At 44.0% G+C, this 22,770-nt stretch overlaps 1 protein-coding gene across 2 annotated transcripts in view; it reads right to left on the bottom strand.

Moving 5' to 3' along the window:
- LOC126251417 (shootin-1-like) overlaps positions 1-22,770 on the bottom strand; it is a 298,533-nt gene that overhangs the window by 50,160 nt on the left and 225,603 nt on the right. For both annotated transcript variants that reach the window (XM_049951830.1, XM_049951831.1), the window contains one exon: positions 11,827-11,983. In XM_049951830.1, the coding sequence (XP_049807787.1) occupies positions 11,827-11,962 (136 nt within the window). In that variant the 5' untranslated portion in view covers positions 11,963-11,983. The remainder of the gene's footprint in view (positions 1-11,826; positions 11,984-22,770) is intronic.

Here is a 22,770-nt window from a genome sequence, read left to right as displayed (position 1 = left end):
GTAATTATTACATGTTCTATTTAATTAGCTTGTCACTTTCCATTTTATGAGCATTAGAAAAAAAACCTTTTTATAAGCATATTCTGTAAAATGCAATTTATTTCAATAAAAATTTAATTTCATTGCGTGTTTTCACATACCTTCAAATAATTTTGCCTTTTCAAGACGTCAAAAATGGCTCTATATACATCGGGTACGATCAAAGAAATCGTGCTGACGGGAATATGAAACAGGTACATTAGGGACTTGTATGAGTCTCCTACAAAGAAAAGATTTCAAAATTCAAACTTGTTTTGGTTGTATGTTTCACATAATTAAATGAAACAGTCTATTTTATTCGTAGCTCACCTGTGGCTATAAATCGTAGAGTGACTAGCAAACGTTCAAATGGTTCAAATGGCTCTGACCACTATGGGACTCAACTGCTGAGGTCATTAGTCCCCTAGAACTTAGAACTAGTTAAACCTAACTAACCTAAGGACATCACAAACATCCATGCCCTAGGCAGGATTCGAACCTGCGACCGTAGCGGTCTTGCGGTTCCAGACTGCAGCGCCTTTAACCGCACGGCCACTTCGGCCGGCTACTAGCAAACGTTCCTTTGCTGAAATAGCAGTACGGAAGTTTGTGTCTCGTTTTGACATGACGGGCGCTATTAACGTCAACAAACACTCCAGACCATTTGAGGACATTCTACAAAAGTTTTAAAAAGTATCCATGCTCTCGATACTAAGTTGTTGCAAAATGTTATTATAGGCACCATTCTGCGATCTTCTCATTATCCACTCTCTAACCCAAATACTTTTTTTTCTTTTTCACGTTTTTCATTAGAATTACAAGAGCTGCAGTATATCTCACCCGCCTAATTGTCATTTTATACTTAGGCTGACACTCGTAATGGTACTGAAAGCATGTTGTTGACGCATCTTTCTTGCCAGAGAACTTGCGGAAGAATCTTGCTTAATTCATGTGCTGCTGTGTAAACTCAGCTTCAAGCGGCTCGCAATAACTTGCAGCAATAACTTCTGCAAGCGACTTGCTAGTGTAAACCCAGCTTAACGGTCGTGAGCGTTAGTTACGTTTGAGACTGGGCGTAGTGAGTTGATGTTGGCCAAGAATGCCTTTAAGGCGACAAACACGCCATTATTGATATATCACTGAGTCTGAACGATGTCGTGTAATGGGGCTACAAGAAGCTGGCTGGACCATCCTTATGCGATATTGCAGAACGACTTTGCAGGAAAGTAGCTACGTGGCAGCCACTGAGGGAAGAGGGTGTAATCAGTTGCAGACAGTGGCGCACACTGAAACAAATTATGCTTGTCGTTTGGGCTCCAAGGTCATACTTGGTTCATTCCAGCGACTGGCAGAGAAGGTTGAGAAGACCAGTCTTGCATACGGAGTTTCAACGAAGTTCACAATCTGCAGCAATGTCCTCGAGACTGATCGTGGGCCCTTTGTTCTGAGTCGAGTGAAAGGACTGAGCCAGAGACTTCAAATCTTCTGCGGAAAGCTAGGCTGCGACTTCCCGGACTTGCGCCACAGGGTTGAGAACTATAGGGTCCTCTTAAATGGGCCAAGTGTGCACTACACATCACAGGCTGCTATCTAGGTTGGTGACTGTGGAGTCTATTTAGGTAGGTGAGTGTGTGGGGTGCACACAAGGGTTTTTTAGATTACGCGCTCTCTATCCAACCCAGATAATAATAGCTGTAGGAAATCCAGAAGTATCGGTGTAAAATCAAAAGAAATACCTCCCACAGGTGGGAGTATTAAAATCCTTGGTTAACTGCCGAAGCATTTCCAACAAAGTGCCGAAGTTTGAAGCGCTCTTCAAATGCAGTGAAGATCACATAATACTAGGTACAGAAAGCTGGTTGAAACCGGAAATTGATAGCAATGAAATTTTTAGGGAAAATTAGAGTGTATGTCGAAAGGATAGGCGAATGGGAAATGGAGGTGGTGTATTTGTCGCAACAGACAAGAAAATCCACCGAGATAAAAATTTAAGCTGTATGTGATCTTTCTATCGCTCTGATGTAACCGAAAACTTCAGACAAAATCTCAGTTCACTTTTACGGAAGTTCCCCAAACATACGGTAATCATCGGTGGAGACGTCAATCATCCAATCAATTGGAAAAATTACAGCTTTGTGGGTGGAGGGCGTGACAAGTCATCGTGTGAAACATTACGAAATGTCTTCTCTGAAAACTATGTAGGACATATAGCTCAGAACCCCACTTACGGTGAAAATATATTGGATCTAGACAACAAATAAACCCGATCTTTTTGAAAATGTGCACGTCGAAACTGTTGTCAGTGACCACCATGCGGTTGTGGCAATAGTGATTACCAGAGTACAGAGGATAACTAAAACAAGCAGAAAGGTATATATATATATATATAACCGGTAAACTGGATAGAATATCTAGTACTATCATATCTCATACCTCAGTGAGTAACTTGAAACTTCTAGCATAGGGCAGGAGCATGTAGAGGAACTATGGCTCAAGTTTAAAAGAATAATTGAGCATGCACTGGATACATATGTACCTAGCAGAACAGTTCATAATGGGAGGGATCCTCCATGGTATACGGTCACTGTAAGGAAACTTCTCAAGAAACAGAGACTTACTAATATCGCTATTACGGAGATTAACTATGAGCGACAATCTCGAGTCCATCATCGCACTAATATTGTTTTTAACGAGGGTGAAATCAAACTTTTGGAAAAGCATCTTTCACATAATACGCATGGTCTCAGTACGCAACAACATATTTGTTGATAGCAGATACAATTGCGGCTTTGGACGGGGCTAAACTGACTACGACCGAAAGTAATTGTGTAGCAACTGGGGCCAACAAAACCACTGAGGATGACCGCTACTACAAAACGGTTTTATGGAGGGAAAGGGGGGGGGGCGGCTCTGTGCTGCGTCTCGCCTCGACGTTTTGTTGTTTTTGGTCCAGCGTCCCACTTTCGTTATTTGGATGTAAGCGCATCCTTGTTATGTGGCGTATGATGTTTTCTGTCGCCTCACTTTTTATTCATCGAATAGCCGCCCTACATACATTATGGTTTTAAATATGGAGGCCGGATCTTCTCCGCCGTGTTGCATACCATGTTTTAATGTTCGTTAAGTACTACTGTGTTTTTATCTATTCTCTTAATTAGTGCTTATAGCTCTGGCGTTACTTTTATATTTTGGGTTCGAGGATTGTGACTATAAGCCCCGAAACTGGTCGTGTCTTAATAAAATTGTTTCAAAATACAGCTGTTGGACGATGACGTCCAGCTGTACGTATGGAACTGCTTAACATCGCAGCCTCTGGAATTTTATGAGACAGACACGGTGGGACAAGTGTCTCAACAGCCAGGGTCAATACTTCTAACATACAGGTACTGCTTTCTGTTATTATGCCTCCGGTTCGTTTCTTTTTGAACGCCCCTTATATTCCAGCCTCTGTCTTCACTAACAATTTCTACCCTCTACAGATTCTTCTAGCCCCGTGTAGGTTCAAATGGTTCAAATGGCTCTGAGCACTATGGGACTTAACTTCTGAGGACATCAGTCCCCTAGAACTTAGGTTTAAGTAGTTCTAACTAACCTAAAGACATCACACACATCCATGCCCGAGGCAGGATTCGAACCTGCGACCGTAGCGGTGCGCGGTTCCAGATTGTAGCGCCTAGAACCGCTCTGCCACTCCGGCCGGCTGCCCCATGTAGTTTATTCCCTGTTGTCTCAACTCATGCCCAGCCATTCTGTCCCTTCTTCATTTAGTGTTTTCCATATATTCTTACCTCGGAGAACCTCCTTATTCCTTACCTTATCAGTCTACCTAATTTTCAACATTCTTCTGTATTACCACATCTCTAGCGCTTCGATTCTCTTCTGTTCCAATTCTCCCGTAGTCCATGAGCCAATATCATACAATGGCGTGCTCCAAACGTAGATTCTCAGAAATTTCTTCCTCAAATTAAGACCTATGTTTGGCACTAATAGATTTCTTTTAGCCAGGAAAGCCCTCTTCGCCTTTGCTAGTCTGCTTGTTACAGCTTCGTTGCTTCGTCCGCGGTAACTTACAGAATTCATTAACTTCTTCTACTTCGTGATCAACAAATTTGGCGATGAGCTGCTTGAGATTCTCATTTCTGCTATGTGTCGTTACTTTTCTCTTTCTTCGCTTCACTATGAATCCGTTACTCATCCCATTCAACAGATTCTGTAATTCTTTTACACCTTCACAGAGGACAGCAATGTCATAAGTGACTTATCATTGATATCCTTTCACTCTGAATTTTAATCCTATTCTCGAATCTTTCTTTTACTTTCGTCATTGCTTCTTCTAGTATAGGATGTACAGACTGTGTCCCTGTCTTAGACCTTTTTTAATCTGAGCACCTCGTGCTTGGCCTTCCAGTCTTGTTGTTCTCACTTCGTTCTTGTACATATTGTGTATTACCCGCCTTTCCCTATAGCTAATCCGACACTCATGCTCATAAATTAAGGATAATGCTGATACATGGTGAAACAACGCTCTGGTGGGGGGTTTGCGGGTTTAAATCACCTCGCTGTATGACCAAGCGGTGCATTTGGCCTACTGTCGTCACACGCTGGTGCTGGAAGCAGTCCACATACGCAGAGGTGTGATGGTGTGTGTCAGAGTACGGTGCAGCGAGTAAGTGTGCAGACACTTTCAGACGTGTTAATGGTGACTGTGTTGAAAATGGTTCAAAGAACACATATTGATGACGTTATGAAGGGTAGAATAGTAGGGCGACTGGAGGCTCGTCAAACTCAGCAGGTCGTAGCACGGGCCCTTCGTGTGCCACGAAGTGTGATCTCAAGATTATGGCAACGATTCCGGCAGACAGGAAACGTGTCCAGGCGCTACAGTACGGGACGTCCACAGTGTACAACACCACAAGAAGACCGATTTCTCTTCATCAGTGCCCACAGACGGCCACGGAGTACTGCAGGTAGCCTTGTTCAGGACCTTACCGCAGCCACTGGAAGAGATGTCCCTGACAGTCTACAGACGACGGAACAGACATGGTTCATTCGCCCGGAGACCTGCAACGTGCAATCCACTGACCCCTGGTCACAGGAGAGCCCGTAAAGCCTGATGTCAAGAACACAGTACACGGTCATTGAAACAGTGGTCGCAGGCTATGTTCACGAACGAGTCCAGGTATAGTCTGAACAGTGATTGTCGCGGGGTTTTCATCTGGCGTGAACCAGGAACCACAGGTCGTGGTTTGATGGTGTGGGGTGGGATTATGATTGGTGCACATACACCCCTGCACGTCTGTGACAGAGGAACTGTAACAGGTCAGGTGTATCGGGACGTTATTTTGCACCAGCATGTCCGTCTTTTCAGGGGTGCAGTTGGTCCCACCTTCCTCCTGATGGATGATAACGCACCGCCCCACCGAGCTGCCATCCGGAGGAGTACCTTGAAACAGAAGATATCAGGCGAATGGAGTGGCCTGCCTGTTCTGCAGACTTAAACCCCATCGAGCACGTCTGAGATGCTCTCGGTCGACGTATCGCTGCACGTCTTCAAACCCCCAAGGACACTTCAGGAGCTCCGACAGGCACTGGTGCAAGAATGGTAGGCTATATCCCAGCAGCTGCTCGTCCACCTGATCCAGAGAATGCCAACCCGTTGTGCGGCCTGTGTACGTGTACGTGGTGATCATATCCCATATTGATGTCGGGGTACATGCGCAGGAAACAGCGGCGTTTTGTGGCAAATGTGTTTCGGGACGGTTTTCTCAGCTTGTCACCAATATCGTTGACTTACAGATCCGTGTCGTGTGTGTTCCCTATGTGCCTACGCTATTAGCGCCAGTTTTGTGTAGTGCCACGTTGTGCGGCACGACATTCTGCAATTATCCTTAATTTATGAGCATGAGAGTATTTTATTTAGAATCTCTATCATCTTGCTCCATTTTACAGTGTCGTAAGCTTTTGTATGGTTTTTTCTTAAGTCTTGCTTACATATCTAGCGCGTCAAAACTGCCCCTTCTGGTGCGTTTACCTTTCCAAAAGTCAATCTGATCATCTAACATACACACAACTCACGACAACAAAGAGAAGTCCAGCAGACGAATGCTTTCTGTTCTGGTAGCGCCTAAGCTGAGAAGAGGCAAACTTCCACTGATGGTTCGCTGAAAGACCGCCAACCCCAGCGGAACACTTGCGAGCACCCGCGAATCCTTAGCCGACATGGCCTAATGGTGTACGCACGCCCTCGGCTACCATTTACAGCACACAAAATTCTCGTTCGCTTGTGATCGCTCCGCTATAAACCAGGCTTGACAAGTAGTATAGTGCAACAAAAAGTGTAGGGGGAGACAGAGACTAGAAAAAATTGCAGTCCAAAAAATATATTAAAAACCTCATTTCGAACAGTAACGTAAATAATTTTAAAACAACGCTAGTTGTGGTAATGAGATTTTTATTGAATGCAGCTCAACGTGTAAATAAATGTAGGTTAATTTACCTAAAAAAAATCAACATTTCAATATTTAGCGTCCCTACCCCAGGTCTTCTTGAGAGATAGATTCTTCACGGGCACTGAATGAACCAAACTTTCATACAACGCAGGCTCGATTTCGTGGAACCAGGCACGAACTCAATTTTAGATGCACAGTAATATCGGCGTAGCATTTTGACTTTACTGACCAGTCGTCCTCAAGAGGGTTCATCTTGGGAAAGTTTGCTGGCCACCATAGCCTCTGGAAACCCAGGTTAATTCAGACAGTGCTGTGCGACACTTGTTCGGTAGTAACTGGCACTAATATCTAAGGTTTGCTCTACTGAAATGGTCCATAGCTGTGTCCATTAGTTGCTTTTCACTTTCTCTCACTCACAGCATTTTCATTAACCTGCACAGTCGGGGACTGGATCCTTCTTCAAATGGTTCAAATGGCTCTGAGCACTATGGGACTCAACATCTATGGTCATCAGTCCCCTAGAACTTAGAACTACTTAAACCTAACTAACCTAAGGACATCACACAACACCCAGTCATCACGAGGCAGAGAAAATCCCTGACCCCGCCGGGGGATCCTTCTTTCGTCCACATCTGAATCGCAAGCTTGATATTCCAGTATCTCTCTGCTCTTTTAAAATGTTTCCCACTGTTATGTGGTCAATGAACAGTTTCCTTGCAATTTGCTTATTTGAATCGCCCGCATTTTTTAGGGCTAACCCCATTTCTCTCTTCCTTCCTAAAATATCTTTCTTTCTTCCCATAACCTAATACCAAAATTATAGGTTACAGATTCTGCAGGGACCTTTTACAAATACTTAAGACCATAGTAACTTTTTAACAATGGTGTTCAACAATGAAGAAACAAAATATCAAGTTGAAACTTATTGTGTATTGTTTACACTTCGGACCAAAGTAAAAAGTCTCTTTTGCACTTCAGATACAGTTAGTAGGCACAGAAGTCAATAAGGTGGGCAAGAATTAATTCACTACCGAAAATTGTTTATAACTTTTTTGATATTTAACTAATTTTCATGAAACACAAAACATTTTGTTCCTTCCAGTGGTAGAATTTATTACATTATATCTCATTTATGCCACTGCACGTATCAGCGAATGACCATGGCGGCCGCGCGGGATTAGCCGAGCGGTCTCGGGCGCTACAGTTATGGACTGTGCGGCTGGTCCCGGCGGAGGTTCGAGTCCTCCCTCGGACATGGGTGTGTGTGTTTGTCCTTAGGATAATTTAGGTTAAGTAGTGTGTAAGCGTAGGGACTGATGACCTTTGCAGTTAAGTCCCATAAGATTTCACACACATTTGAACATTTTTTTTATCATGGCGCAACGTTTAAACTTGAGTTTGCTGGCTTAGCTGGCATCCCCGTACGAACTGTGGCGATCCGTGGTACAAATACTGAGATGGTGGCAGTGAAAGGACCTCGTGCCTCACATGTAAGAAGAAGCGGGCGACCCTAAACATCCAGGACGGGGGAACTTGTGCAAGTGATTCAGGAAATATTCACTCGAAGTTCTCAGAAAATACAAAGAACTCGCGAAAGACGTTTAACCTGGCACACAATCCGAACTGTTTTAAAGAAATAGTTGAATTTTCGTCGATGGAAACCACATTACTATTAATAATTATAGCTGGAAGAGTGTGATCACAGTTGGAAAATGGGGAGATGATGCTTGCTTGGTAGACTAGTCCTGCGGTCAAATGAAGCCGTGTTTCATGTTGGACGATTTGTTAAGCGGCACAAATGTTATTATTGGGCAACACCTCTGTTGGCTGTTGAACAGAACCAACATCGTCCAAAGGTCGGAGTGCGGTGCAGCATGATATCCACGAAAGGCATGGGTCCATTACTCATTCGGAACACAATAAATGCAGAACATATGCTTGAAAATTACGAGTGTTTTCACGGTATTGTACCCACGCGAGACATATTTTGAAGAATCAGCCTCAGTTGCGCAAATTTTCTGGTCTTTGCCATGTCTTTGACATGTTGCGTTCTGTTATTTAGGAACTCTTCAATCCAATCACACAATTGTTGTGCTAGTCCATATCTCTTGCTTTGTTCGTTAAACGACTGTGGGGAACTGTATCAAACGCCCTGAGGAAGTCAAGAAACACTGCATCTACCTGGGAACCCGTGTCTATGGCCCTCTGAGTCTCGTAGACGAATAGCGCGAGCTGGGTTTCACACGATCGTCTTTTTCGAAACCCATCCTGATTCCTACAGATAGAGGATTTACTTACATTCTCCAAGTGGACGAAGACTCAATACAAATAATGCAATAAGAAACAGAGTCAAACTATTACAACAGATGGTGGCAGAGCAGGGACTAGGCGACATACGCGAAGTTTCATGAAGAGATGTGGCTCCGAGCGCGAATGGGCTGAGCGGCTGCCACCGGCCATCCTACATCGCGGCGCGGCGGCAGAGGCTGCTCGTGCTGCGGAGCCGCTGGAGGCGCGGTTCAGTGTGCGCCCACGATTGGGACCGCCGTATCCTGCCTGACTCCTGTCGGCGTCAGACGGAAACTTGAAATTCCGTTGCTATGACGCCTAAGGGATGGTATCGATACGTGGTACCACAAACTGGAGGAGCGAATTTGCCTACTTCTTGAAAACGTACCTCTCAATTATCTGCAGAAGTCTGTTGCAAGCATCCACATTAATTTACGGAAACTGGTAGATATAGTTGGTGCTTACGCTGAATTTTAGCAATGCACAGTTTTACCGTAGTAAGGTGCAAATTTTATCTTCAATGAAATTTTCACTCTACAGCGGAGTGTGCGCTGATATGACACTTCCTGGCAGGTTAAAACTGTGTGCCGGACCGAGACTAGAACTCGGGACCTTTGCCTTTCGCGGGCAAGTGCTCTACCATCTGAGCTACTTAAGCACCACTCACGCTTCGTCCTCAGAGGTTTACTTTCGCCAGTACCTCGTCTCTTACCTTCCAAACTTTACAGAAGCTCTCCTGCGAACCTTGCAGGACTAGCACTCCTGAAAGAAAGGATATTGCCACAGCCTGGGGTATGTTTCCAGAATGAGATTTTCACTCTGCAGCGGAGTGAGCGCTGATATGAAACTTCCTGGCGGATTATAACTGTGTGCCCGACCGAGATTCCTTTGCCTTTCGAGGGCAAGTGCTCTACCAACTGAGCTACCCAAGCACGACTCGTGACCCGTCCTCATAGCTTTAATTCTGCCAGTACCTCGTCTCTCAAATGCTCTGAGCACTATGGCACTTAACTTACCTAGTCTCTGCCAGGAAGTTTCATATCAGCACACACTCCACTGCAAAGTGAAAATCTCATTCTAGAAGCATCCCCCAGACTGTGGCTAAGCCATGTCTACGCAACATCCTTTCTTCCAGGAGTGCTAGTTCTGCAACGTATGCAGGAGAGCTTCCGCGAAGTTTGGAATGTAGGCGACGAGGTACTGGCGGAATTACAGCTATGAGGACGGGGCTGAGTCGTGCTTGGGTAGCTCAGATGGTAGAGCACTTGCCCGCGAAAGACAAAGGTCCCGAGTTCGAGTCTCGGTCCGGCACACAGTTTTAATCTGCCAGGAAGTTTCAATTTTTCTTGTTTCATGAGAACTGGTTAAGTATTAAAAAAGTTATACACTATTTTTAATAGAGAGTTAATTTTCCCGACCTTGTATATTTATTTTTAAACGCAGCAATTAAAATTCTCATAGTAAAAATATTGATTTTAATCACTCTCCAAATGGTTGTGACTGATGTAGGTGTCTAAGACTGTAAAACATACAAGCGAAACATTGAGTATACTGAAGCGAAACTAGAAAATATTGCGACTCAACTAAGTGGGGATGCTTTCCTGGAACGCTACACACAAAGGTCGAGAGTTCGAGTCTCGGTCCGGCACACAGTTTTAATCTGCCAGGAAGTTTCAATTTTTTCTTGTTTCATGAGAACTGGTTAAGTATTAAAAAAGTTATACACTATTTTTAATAGGGAGTTAATTTTCCCGACCTTGTATATTTATTTTTAAACGCAGCAAATAAAATTCTCATAGTAAAAATATTGATTTTAATCACTCTCCAAATGGTTGTGACTGATGTAGGTGTCTAAGACTGTAAAACATACAAGCGAAACATTGAGTAAAGTGAAGCGAAACTAGAAAATATTGCGACTCAACTAAGTGGGGATGCTTTCCAGGAACGCTACACACACACACACACACACACACACACACACACACACATACACACACATACCGGGTGATCAAAAAGTCAGTATAAATTTGAAAATTGAATAAATCACGGAATAATGTAGATAGAGAGGTACAAATTGAAACACATGCTTTGAATGACATGGGGTTTTATTAGAATCAAAAAATTACAAAAGTTCACAAAATATTCGACAGATGGCGCTTCATCTTATCAGAATAGCAATAATTAGCATAACAAAGTAAGACAAAGCAAAGATGATGTTCTTTACAGGAAATGCTTAATATGTCCACCATCATTCCTCAACAATAGCTGTAGTCGGGGAATAATGTTGTGAACAGTACTGTAAAGCATGTCCGGAGTTATGGTGAGGAATTGGCGTCGGATGTTGTCTTTGAGCATCCCTACAGATGTCGGTCGATCACGATACACTTGCGACTTCAGGTAACCCCAAAGCCAATAATCGCACGGACTGAGGTCTGGGGACCTGGGAGGCCAAGCATGACGAAAGTGGAGGCTGAGCACACGATCATCACCAAACGACGCGCATCGGTCGGACACTTTGTGAACTTTTTTTTTTTGTTCTAATAAAGCCCCATGTCATTCCAAGCATATGATGTGTCAATTTTTACCTCTCTATCTACATTATTCCGTGGTTTATTAAGTTTTCAAATTTATACTGACTCTTTGATCACCCGGTATATATGAACACCTAATCGAGAACGTTGCGCGTAAGTGCTACTTTGCAGACATGGGCACAAAAGAGGAAGTACTGGTGCGGCGCGGGATTAGCCGAGCGGTCTAGGGCGCTAGTCATGGACTGTGAGGCTGGTTCCGGCGGAGGTTCGAGTCCTCCCTCGGGCATGGGTGTGTGTGTGTGTGTGTGTGTGTTTGTCCTTAGGATAATTTAGGTTAGGTAGTGTGTAAACTTAGGGACTGATGATCTTAGCAGTTCCAAGTCCCATAAGATTTCACACACACATACACACACGGAAGTACTGGCGGGCCACATCATACCAGTCAGAAGACTGATGTACACACACACACACACACACACACACACACACACACACACACACACAGACAGAGAGAGAGAGAGAGAGAGAGAAGTACTCACTGCGCTGCGAATCGACGGCGGCGATCCTGCGGCGACGCTCGGCCTCCGTGGTGGGCGTGCTCGCGGCGGTGGGCGTGCCGAGACGCAGCGACACCGACGACGTCGACGTGTAGCGCGGGATGTGCGACGTCGGCATGGTGGCGGCGGGGCGCCGGACCTGCAACACCAGCCGAGGCTACATTAAACTGTACACGAACCTCCCTCCCCTCCAGGATACACAACAGACGGGCTTCCGAAAACAAATCGCAGACACCATACTAAAATTAGTAAGCACGAGCACAGAAGCGCTGAACCCTGGCGACGCAGCAACAGCCTTACTGCTCCGTATACACTGAAGTCACAGTACCCTCTTGGACGTCCTGCATGAGCAACAATTACATCCGTACCACTTACAAAGGGCCAGCCAGGGTGGCCGAGCGGTTCTAGGCGCTACAGTCTGCGCGACCGCTACGGTCGCAGGTTCGAATCCTGCCTCGGGCATGCATGTGTGTGATGTCCTTAGGATAGTTAGGTTTAATTAGTTCTATGTTCTAGGCGACTGATAACCTCAGAAGTTAAGTCGCATAGTGCTCAGAGCCAGCCAACGTTGCATCGACGCGCCCCTGTTTCCACGTCGAGTTCTCTTCACAGTTGAATTTAGGTTCACAAGGGATTATGTTCTGAATGCTCGAAATAGCCATGTCTGAGCGGACGAAGACCCTCATGCCACGCATGTTCAGGGATTTCAAGACAGGTTTGGAATTAACGTGTGGGCAGGTATTCTGGACGGTCATGTGATTGGACCATATCTCATTCCATCCAAGCTTACGTGTCCCGCATACTTAGTCTTCCTACGACACGTAATGGACCCGTTCTTGGAAGCTGTGCCTTTCCGGAGACATCTCAACAGACGGCATGGCGAAAGATGGATAGGCCGTGGTGGTCCAACCGTGTGGCAGCCAAGATCGCTGGATTTAACCCCTATCGACTACTTCTTGTGGGATCGTATGAAGAGCCTAATTATTGATTGGCGACTCCATGGAGTGTTCTGTGCACCACGACCAGATAATGGATATAATTGGAAGGAGAAACAGCATTGGTCGAATTTTTTTGTTTTATTATCCGCAAAATCACTTAGTGACCATCCTCAGTGCTGTAATATACAATTAAAATTGGTAGGCACTGGTATCAACAAGCTTAGAGCGATCTTACTATGGCAACTGTCAACCATCCATTCCCATGAGAGAAGGTATCATTTATGTCAAAACTAAAATTAAGAGTACATCCAAGAAACACACATGGTCCATCAACGAGCGCGTTTGCTGCAACTCTCTTCACTGGGATGGGATTCTTCTTGTCGCCTGTTGTTGTTGTTGTTAGTTCGATGTCTTCTATATTTTTGTAAACTGTTGTGCGACGACGATCACATTATGTGATCGCTCTAAGCTTGTTTATACCAGTGCCTGCCAATTTTAATTGTATATTACAGCACTGAGGATGGTCACTAAGTGACCGAAAATCGATTTTGCGGATAATAAAACAAAAAAATACGGCCAATGCTGTTTCTCCTTCCAATTATATCCAAAGAGCCTAATTTATGAGACACCTGTAGAGACAGAGGAAGATCTGCTGGCACGAGTTCTGGCCGCTGCACAAGACACTGAAGATACACCAGGTGGGATGGAGAGAGTGTAGCAGAACATGCTTCGGAGGTACAATGTGTGTAACAACGTTGGTGGTCGCCATATCGAGCCGCTGTTGTAATGCATCGGTGCGTTGCGGCTGGTGCCATAGATGCTGGGTTCTTCTTTTTGTCGACTAATGTAAACCATGAGGTGTAAGTTGTAATGCAAATGCTTAAGTAATAACGGAACGAGTCAGTATTCTTTTCAAATGGATTGCAACAATTGTACTGGGTAACGCCTTAGTACATTCCTCACGGGGTGTGGATGAGATAATCATCAGGATTGAAACTGTCGTTGAACGGAAACGATACGTTTCCGGACATGGGTTATTATTCAAAATGTTGTGTACTCACTACCCTCTACATGTCCTAGAAGTTTGTAACGGGAATTTCCGACCACCCTGTATAAGACAACAAGTGTCTGGCGGAGTAGTTACATCGGTCTCTGCGGCTACAATGGCAAGTTATCAAGATTTAAGTGAGTTTGAACCTGGTGTTATAATCGGCGCACGAACGATGAGACACAGCATATCCGAGGCAGCGATGAAGTGAGGATTTTCCCGTACGACCATTTCACGAGTGTGCCGTGAATTTCAGGAATCCAGTAAAACATCAAATCTGCGACATAGCTGCGGCCGGAAAAAGATCCGGCAAGAACGCGACCAACGACGACTGAAGGGAATCGTTCAGCGCCAACCCTTCCGCAATGTTGAGCCATCAATAAGTGTCAGCGTGCGAACCGTTCAACGAAACATCATCTATATGGGCTTTCGGAGCCGAAGACCCACTCGTGCAGCCTTGGTGACCGCAGGACACAAAGCTTTACGCCTCGCCTGATCCCGTCCACACCGACATTGGACTGCTGATGACTAGAAACATGTTGCCTGGCCGGACGAGTCTCGTTTCAACTTGTATCGAGCGGATGGACGTGTGCGGGTATGGAGACAACCTCATGAATCCATGGGCCCTGCATATCAGCAGGGGACTGTTCAAGCTGGTGGTGGCTCTGTAATGCTGTGGGGCGTGTGCAATTGGAGTGATATGGGACCTCTGATACGTATAGATACGATTCTGGCAGGCGACACGTACTTAAGCATCCTGTCTGATCACCTGCACCCATTCATGTCCTTTGCGCATTCCAAGGGACTTGGGCACTTCCAGCAGGACAATGCGACACCCCACACGTCCACAGTTGCTACAGAGTGGCTCCAGGGACATTATTCTGAATTTAAACACTTCCGCTCGCCAACAAACGCCCATCACATGAATATTACTGAGCATATCTAGGATGCCTTGCAACGTGCTGTTCAGAAGACTCTTACGGATTTATGGACAGCCCTGCGGGATTCATGGTGTCAGTTCCCTCCAGTACTACTTCAGACATTAGTCGAGTCCATGTCATGTCGTGTTGCGGCACTTCTGCTTGCTCGCGGGGGCCCAACACGATTTAGGCAGGTGCATCAGTTTCTTTGGCTCTTCAGTGTATCGGGTTTGTGCATAAGTTCGTAGCGGTTTCCTTTTGTATGTTGGTATTCCGATTCTTATGGATTCATTTATCGATTATGATTTTTATTTGTAGTTTATTGTTCCTATCGGAGTTTACATTTTGTCATTCTGTCATTTGGAGATAGTGAGTGGATCTGTTGACGCTAGGAAACGGAGTGCCAAGTGGAGAAACCGGAACATTTCCGACATGTTCTCCTCTTTCGAGTTCAATAGAGGGGGATAGCACAGCGGAGGCAGCCACATACATTTGTGGCTTATATGGGGATAATGCCATTGGACAGAGCACAGCAAGGAAATGGTTTTCTCGTTTTAAGGAGGATAGTTTTGACATTAATGACTCTTCACGTTCAGGAAGACATTAGGAGTTTGATGAAGGTAGTTTAAACGCATTGATCCACGATGATCCGCGTTAGTGTACTCGAGAACTGGCAAATGTGATGGAGTATGATCATTCCACAATCGTGCGATATTTGCATGCAATGGGGAGGGTTCAAAAATCGGATGTTTGTGTGTATCGTATGCTCTAAGCCGAAATCACAGAAATCAGTGGATGGCCGCATGTGCACCTCCTCTGCTTGCGCGTCAAATAGGGTCGTCAACAACGCCGACCATTTCTGTACTGTACCCTACTGGGGACGAGAAAGGAAAAGGAAAGGAAAAGAATGGTTGAGCTCGAACAAAGCAGCAACTCTCCGTACAAAGAACTGTGCATCTTGTGAAACAACGCCGGTGTGGTGTACTACGAATTGCGTCTCCGAGTGTAACCATAACTGCTGATATTTAATGTCAACAGCTGGGACATCTTGCACACGCAATCCAAGAACAACGGCCAGGACTACAAGAAGTGATGCCAGTCCACGATAACGCCCATCCGCATTCTGGTAGACTGAGTTGGGAAGTCATATCTTATTCACCTGATCTGGCGCCCTCAGATTTTCACCTTTTCCGCTGTCTGTCGAAGAACCTTGAAGGAACTTCCTTTCCGGATGAAGATGCACTCCGACCAGTTCTTCGCCTCAAAACCACGTGATTTCCACAGTCGCTGAGTCGAAAGTTACTCCAGCGTTGGCAGACAGTTGTAAATAGTGAAGGAGAATATATCATTGATGACTAGTGTCTCTAATTTGTATCTCTTGGGTGTTCTGAACTTATGGAAAAACGCTACGAACTTGTACATCAACCCAATACCAAGAGTGTTCAAATGAAAGGTACGAAACATCATAACAACCAAACCGGTTGAAATTTGCATATACCGCATTGTGATAACGTAGCAAGACATCTAGGAAAGTAGGAGTATATAAAAATACTAGAAGCACGGAGGGCGAAATGGCTCGTATGGCTAAACCCAATGAAGTTACAATTACTAAACACGACACAGGCATTTAACCCAATGCAAACCGCGGGACTTAGATAACGTCTAAATCATTCCTATAGCACAGAAATGGCTCTGAGCACTACGGGACTTAACTTCTGAGGTCATCAATCCCCTAGAACTTAGAACTACTTAAACCTAACTAACCTAAGGACATCACACACATCCATGCCCGAGGCAGGATTCGAACCTGCGACCGTAGCGGTCGCGCGGTTCCAGACTGTAGCGCCTAGAAACTCTCGGCCACTCTGGCCGGCTAGCACAGAAATGAAGGAATTGCTACAGAAATCACTCTTTTTGTTTAGAAAATTCTCATGAGGGCCATACTCGAATACGTGTCGCAAGCAGGATCGGACACGATACACGATGCAATAAATTAAATCTGCAGGCAGAAGGATGCCACGCTCTATAGGATGACTTCCATACTCACCAACTGCAAAATTACATACAGCACTGAAAACTGAAGCGATGGAGGAAAAGATAGTAAAACAGACTACCAAATATGCCGGAGATACAGTTCAAACCAAAGCAACCATTAATCAACACATAACAAACACTCATATAGAACTGAAATTTGCAAGATATAAATACCCAAATCCCCCACACATAATAGCGATAGTAGCCGACAAGACGGAAACAGAGAAACTTAGAAGCAATTGCACACGAAAGAAATCTGCAAGATTACCTAGAAGCACAGCAAATTAAACAATAAAGGACATAATCAACGATAGAACAGAACCCCAGCTAAGGTTTCACGGAGGTTCCCTCAGTTGTCAGGCAAAAATCAGGGCTATGGATACCTCCCGCCGGAAACAGCAAATACAAAATGCGGAACACATATCAGATTTAAGGCAAATATCGTACAAATATTCCACCCACACGAAAAATTATATAAATAAATGGTAACAAAACAGCATAACATTCACAGCACATTTGCAGGACAAAAACAATTAGGAATGGTAGATAATTGCCGAAGGCGTGAGGAAGACGATAAAATCATTGGATGCTTTCATCAGACAGAAACAGAGTGAGTATCCAAAATCTGTGTATTCATTTTTATAAAAAGGCAACAGCACGATAAATTTCCTTGAAAGGAAAAAGCTACAATTATGTATTTTACGCTGATTCAAACTAAAAATATACGAAAGACCATTCATTCATGTTGCTACGTTCACTATAGCTGCAACTGCATGGCTGATGTATCACTGTTATTTCAGAAGTTTTTGATGTAGTAACTGACTTCATGAAAACCATTGACCCGCTGTCACGCTACCTGACCTCTAACAAACTTCACAATAGATTTTATCATGTAGCTTATGTGGGAAGTCGTGTACACACATTCATATTTCATTGATCATACACTTTATTGACATTAACTTCCTTATAAGTCATTTAATATAGTTCTTGAAAAGCTTCGCACATGTTACTGCAGACATCAGGAACTCTCTGAGAAGTAGCGGCTATTCAAATGCTAAACAGCTTTAACGTACGTAAGTAGCTTCAGTGGGTGATAATCAGAGTTTAAATGCTTATTTTTCCCTTTTTTTTAAGATTCAGCAGTTTCGCTGGGTGCGGATATACAAAATCTTCTTGTTTACTGCGAGTACTTTATCTTATTTTTTTAAATTAATAACCACCACATAATACGTCACTGCAATCTTACGTCGTATCTTTTGTGAAGAAATACACGTGACCTCTCGTATTCAGTCAGGATTCAATACATGAAACTTGTGGTTCTCCCGACGTATCAATGAAGAAATACCATACTTGAAAGCAGCTGGGCAGCGCCCTCTACAACTGCGGGTATTTCGACAGGCGAACATCAAGTCATAAATGCATTCCCGTAACTTAATAGAAGAGATTTAATACGAATAGCGCAGCTTTTATTTTTAGGGTGAATGGTTCAAATGGCTCTGAGCACTACAGAACAGTCCCCTAGAACTTAAGAACTACTTAAACCTAATTAACCTAAGGACACCACACAGATCCATGCCCGAGGTAGGATTCGAATCTGCGACCGTAGCGGTCGCGCGGTTCCAGACTGTAGCGCCTAGAACCGCTCGGCCACCCCGGCCGGCTAGGGTGAATGCTGAGACGCTTTTTATCAGCAACATGGCATGCATCTCGACAAGGACGATGAACGCCAGTGGCAGTCAACCGCACTCCCTACTGCTTTCATGGTGGGCGGTAGCCAGTAGGGGTTTTAAAAACATTTCCACTGGGTTTTCATAAAATTTTGACATAACATATTTGATAACTAATTATTATTATATGCTTCATAAACTGTACCTTACGAAATTACTTCACTACTTTATAAACCAACATTACTGAGAAAGAGGTTAGAAAATTTTACTGCTATCAGAGACGCAAAAGTGGACCGCAGGTAATGATGTAAACGATGAGCATGAGAGTTCTCGCTAGCTGTGTTGGTGGGTGGCAGTGGGTGACGCGATCGCTGACGACAGCCAGCTCTGCACGGGAAATTAACGCCAACCACTCCAGCTGCACCATCCTCCACCAGTCTCTGAACCGCCAGCACGACGTGAACAGAGCCTCCTCTGTTCCAGAGTTCTTTCCCGCCACTGACTCCTAGATGCGCACCATGTGCCAGAGTCTGCCAATGGATTCTTCAGAGTGGACGCTGGGAAATCGGCAATGGCGTAATGTACATCGGAAATGTTTTGTTTCACGCAAGCCTGTTATAAGAATAGCGCGGGCACCAGCTCCGTCAGAGAATCTTACTGCATAAGTACGAGGGAAAGTGATAAAGATGCAATTATCACCTCGACATAATAGTGTTACATATTTTTTTCATATCTGCTGTCCTCGTACACGCTGACATCACTGCGCCACGGTTCCACGGCATTGTTACATGCGCCAAAACAAAATGGCGCAAATTGTTGATAAAGTTAAGTATCGTGCGGCAGTTTTTTTCCGGCAGCACTGGAAACGTTGCAGCTGTGGTAGGCCAATCTAGGTGATTTATTTTGCCGTCTGGATTGACCTGATTCAGCAGCGTGCTGCGCTACTGTGGCCCAGGAGTGGAGAAACGTATCAGCAAACAAACAAAAAATTGATTCCGTAACTTAATTCTTTTCGAAGTCAAAGTTAAAACTTCATTAATAATCTTCGAAATGCATTGCATAAATATCTAAAAGTTAAATTTCATATTTTGCTTTTGTTATTTAGTATTTTCGTTGTATTCCTTTCGCACTTCAAATATGACTATATTTTTCTCTCTCCTCCCCAAGGGCGACAATACCGGAGGGAAAGGGCTGCCCCCTAGCTCTCAGGGAAGGAAAAATACAGTGTAGTCGTTTTTCTTTTAAGAAAATGATTTAAAAGTCAGTATTGTGCAGGTTTTTAACACGGTCGCAAATGGCACTTTCTTATGGCTACTTACAAATCATCATTCGTCTTCCAAAATATTAAAAATTCTCCATTACCCCCCCCCCCCCCGACAAACTATTGATGGGTGCTCCTCCCCCTCCATTTTCTCAATTTTATTTTTTACATTACTCTGCCATATCGATCTCACAAGTAACTGCAGTGTTCGAAGATATCGCATTATGTTCACATAACAAAGTTCAAATTTATAATTAGTGACGGCTAAGTTTGATTAAAAGTTCAGTGGTTACAATGGCTGAATATGTCCATATTCTATACTCTACAGGTCTGCCAGTTAAAAATTTTTATCTTTTCTGTTAAACTCTCTTGCTAGTCAAATAAACCTGTGACTATTTCTATCACACTCTCTTTTTGCATATGACGTAATCTGACTAAGTCCCATGCGCTTAAGTAGTATCCGGGTACGAGCCAGAACAGAATTTTATATTCTCTTTTTTAAGCAAACCACAATTTCCCAGAATGCTACCAATCAATCGTAATCTGCTACTTTATTTCCAGTTTAGCCTATATGATCATTTCACTTCACATGTCTACAGCCGGCCGCGGTGGCCGTGCGGTTCTAGGCGCTTCAGTCCGGAACCGCGAGACTGCTACGGTCGCAGGTTCGAATCCTACTTCGGACATGGATGTGTGTGATGTCTTTACGTTGGTTAGGTTTAAGTAGTTCTACGTTCTAAGGGACTGATGACTTCAGATGTTAAGTGTCACAGTGCTCAGTGCCATTTGAACCATGTCTACACACTGTTACTCCTAAATATTTGTATGAGATGACAATCCAGTTGTGGCTCGTTAATCCCGTTAATCTGAAAGTCAGAGGATTCCACGTTTTTAGGTTTCGTGATGTGCACAACATAAATTTCGTTACATTAAGGGCAAGTGTTTTTTTAAGGATAGTGTGTCACACCCGGATCAATTGTGGCTCGTGCATCGCCCAGCCTAACTGTGGTTTTTAGGCCGTTTCCCACGGTCCTTTACGCAAATCCTGGGCTGGCCCCCACTTTTTCACCTCAGAAACTCCCATACACAAACAGTTAAAGTACGATCACACACATTCAACAAAGTTTACATAATTTACAGATAGGTGGTGCATCCCGTATGCGACCAAACAATTTATCAGACTTTACTAGATTTGTCAAATATTTGACAGGTTACGGCGCCGTTTGAAGTGATTGACAAACATAGCGCGTGTTTGACGTGCTTGAGGGAAATTTTGATTAACGGCATGTTTGACAAGGTGGCGTGGGTTGTTTGTGTCAGTGTTTCGCCGTTCATGTTTAGCGAAACAAAGTTTTATTACAATTTATATCACTATGTCATGAGTTTGCGTACCTACGGAACCTGCGATAAAAAGATAAAAACAAAAGAGCACTCACAGTTATCAAAATGGTAGAGGTGTTGCTTCTTTCCCAGACATACATTACGCAGAAAGAGTTTAAGAAGAGAATCAATATTCTACGCCCAAGAAATAAGCGGGAGTGCAATAAAATAAAAAAAGAAATCGTAGCTCTCCCGGTTTCTTCCACGGATGGTGTACCCCTACCTGCCCATGCTGTGCTATTTAAATGAACTATCATTAGAGGACCAAGTTGAAGAGAATAAATTTTTGCATACTTGTCTCTCCTTTTGTAATGTTAGGGCGAAGTAAGTCAGTTATTATAGGCCTGACTGTTCTCTCGCAGAAAGATGATGAAACCATCAGGTTCCTTTAGCAATTTTTCATGGGTGCATTTCTTTTTCAGTTTCAACCATTCCCTGTCCAGCGTCTTCCTTTCTTTTTCTTCTTTATGCACATTGGTAAAGTCAGAAAGAAACGCTATGTCTGCATTGATAGCCATTCCCAGTACTGGCAAAATACTTTGCGAGATTGTGACAGCTGCTACAAAAGTGAGGTTACATTGACAAACTAGCTGATACGTGTAGAGGCTTGTTTGACAAACCCGTGGATAGCCTTTAGGTAACTAACGGCTGCGGCGACAGGAACGGCATCCGGCCACAATGTTAAATGAAAATGCGATCAACCTTGTAGGTATCGCAAAATAAATTTGCGAAAACTTGGTGTAGAGTGGGGCCCAAACTACACGGGGTAAATGCTAACGAAAAAAAAACTGTTTTCAGTAATGACTGGTTAGAATTTTTTCATAGAAAAAGCCTGAGATTATAACAAACACTATCCGCTGAATCGGACTGCGGAGAAAAGAAATTTGTAGCACAACTCGAGTAAAAGAAGGGATCGGTTGACAGCACTCATCCTGATGCACAAAGAAATGTGGGAAGTATAGAGATTGTACAGGGAGACCAAGGCTTGACTACCGCAAGCACGTTGGAATGGATGTAGGTTGCGGTAGTTAATCAGATATATGAGCCTTTCGCAGGATGGACTAGCATAGATATTCCACAACAACAATAACAACAAGAAGCCTGTATTAACGAATGGTACGGAAGTTTCACCAACTTACGTTATTGGCTTAACCTACAGTGAGTTCACGTAAAATCTCGAAGCGATGCTTTTCAATCAGTGAAGGTCCTGCAACTCCTACGTGGAGCAAGACGGCCTCAAGGGACTTCCGCCACTGCACTCAGTTCTGTGCCGTGCCCTTGATCTCCTGCCAAGCCTTCCCACCTTGCTCGATACCTTCTGCTGCTTGTTGCTCTCATCTGCGTGCTTGGCCTAGTTACCTGTTCAGCATTGAGGATGTCTCATTTTAGAAACTGTCCCATAATATTTTCTTCGTGACTTACAGTTTACTCGCTCCACATACACTTCCGCGATGCACAGGTTGACGTGATTTGGTTGGAGATGACTTGTGTCCATCATAGAGTAAAGTGTCTCATAACCAGCCATTGTTCAGTGACTACAGCCCATTGGTTTCCAGTTTAGAGTAAAACGTTTTGAATTAAATACGCACACTTTCGTGTTATGTGTAGCATTCATAAACTCGATACTACAGGATCTCCGGGCTAGAGATATACAAAAAACAAATCCTTATAACAAAAG

This window comes from Schistocerca nitens, chromosome 4 (assembly GCF_023898315.1).
Source record: "Schistocerca nitens isolate TAMUIC-IGC-003100 chromosome 4, iqSchNite1.1, whole genome shotgun sequence".
Taxonomy (NCBI): Eukaryota; Metazoa; Arthropoda; class Insecta; order Orthoptera; family Acrididae; genus Schistocerca; species Schistocerca nitens.
This window is presented reverse-complemented; position numbering and strand designations above follow the sequence as displayed.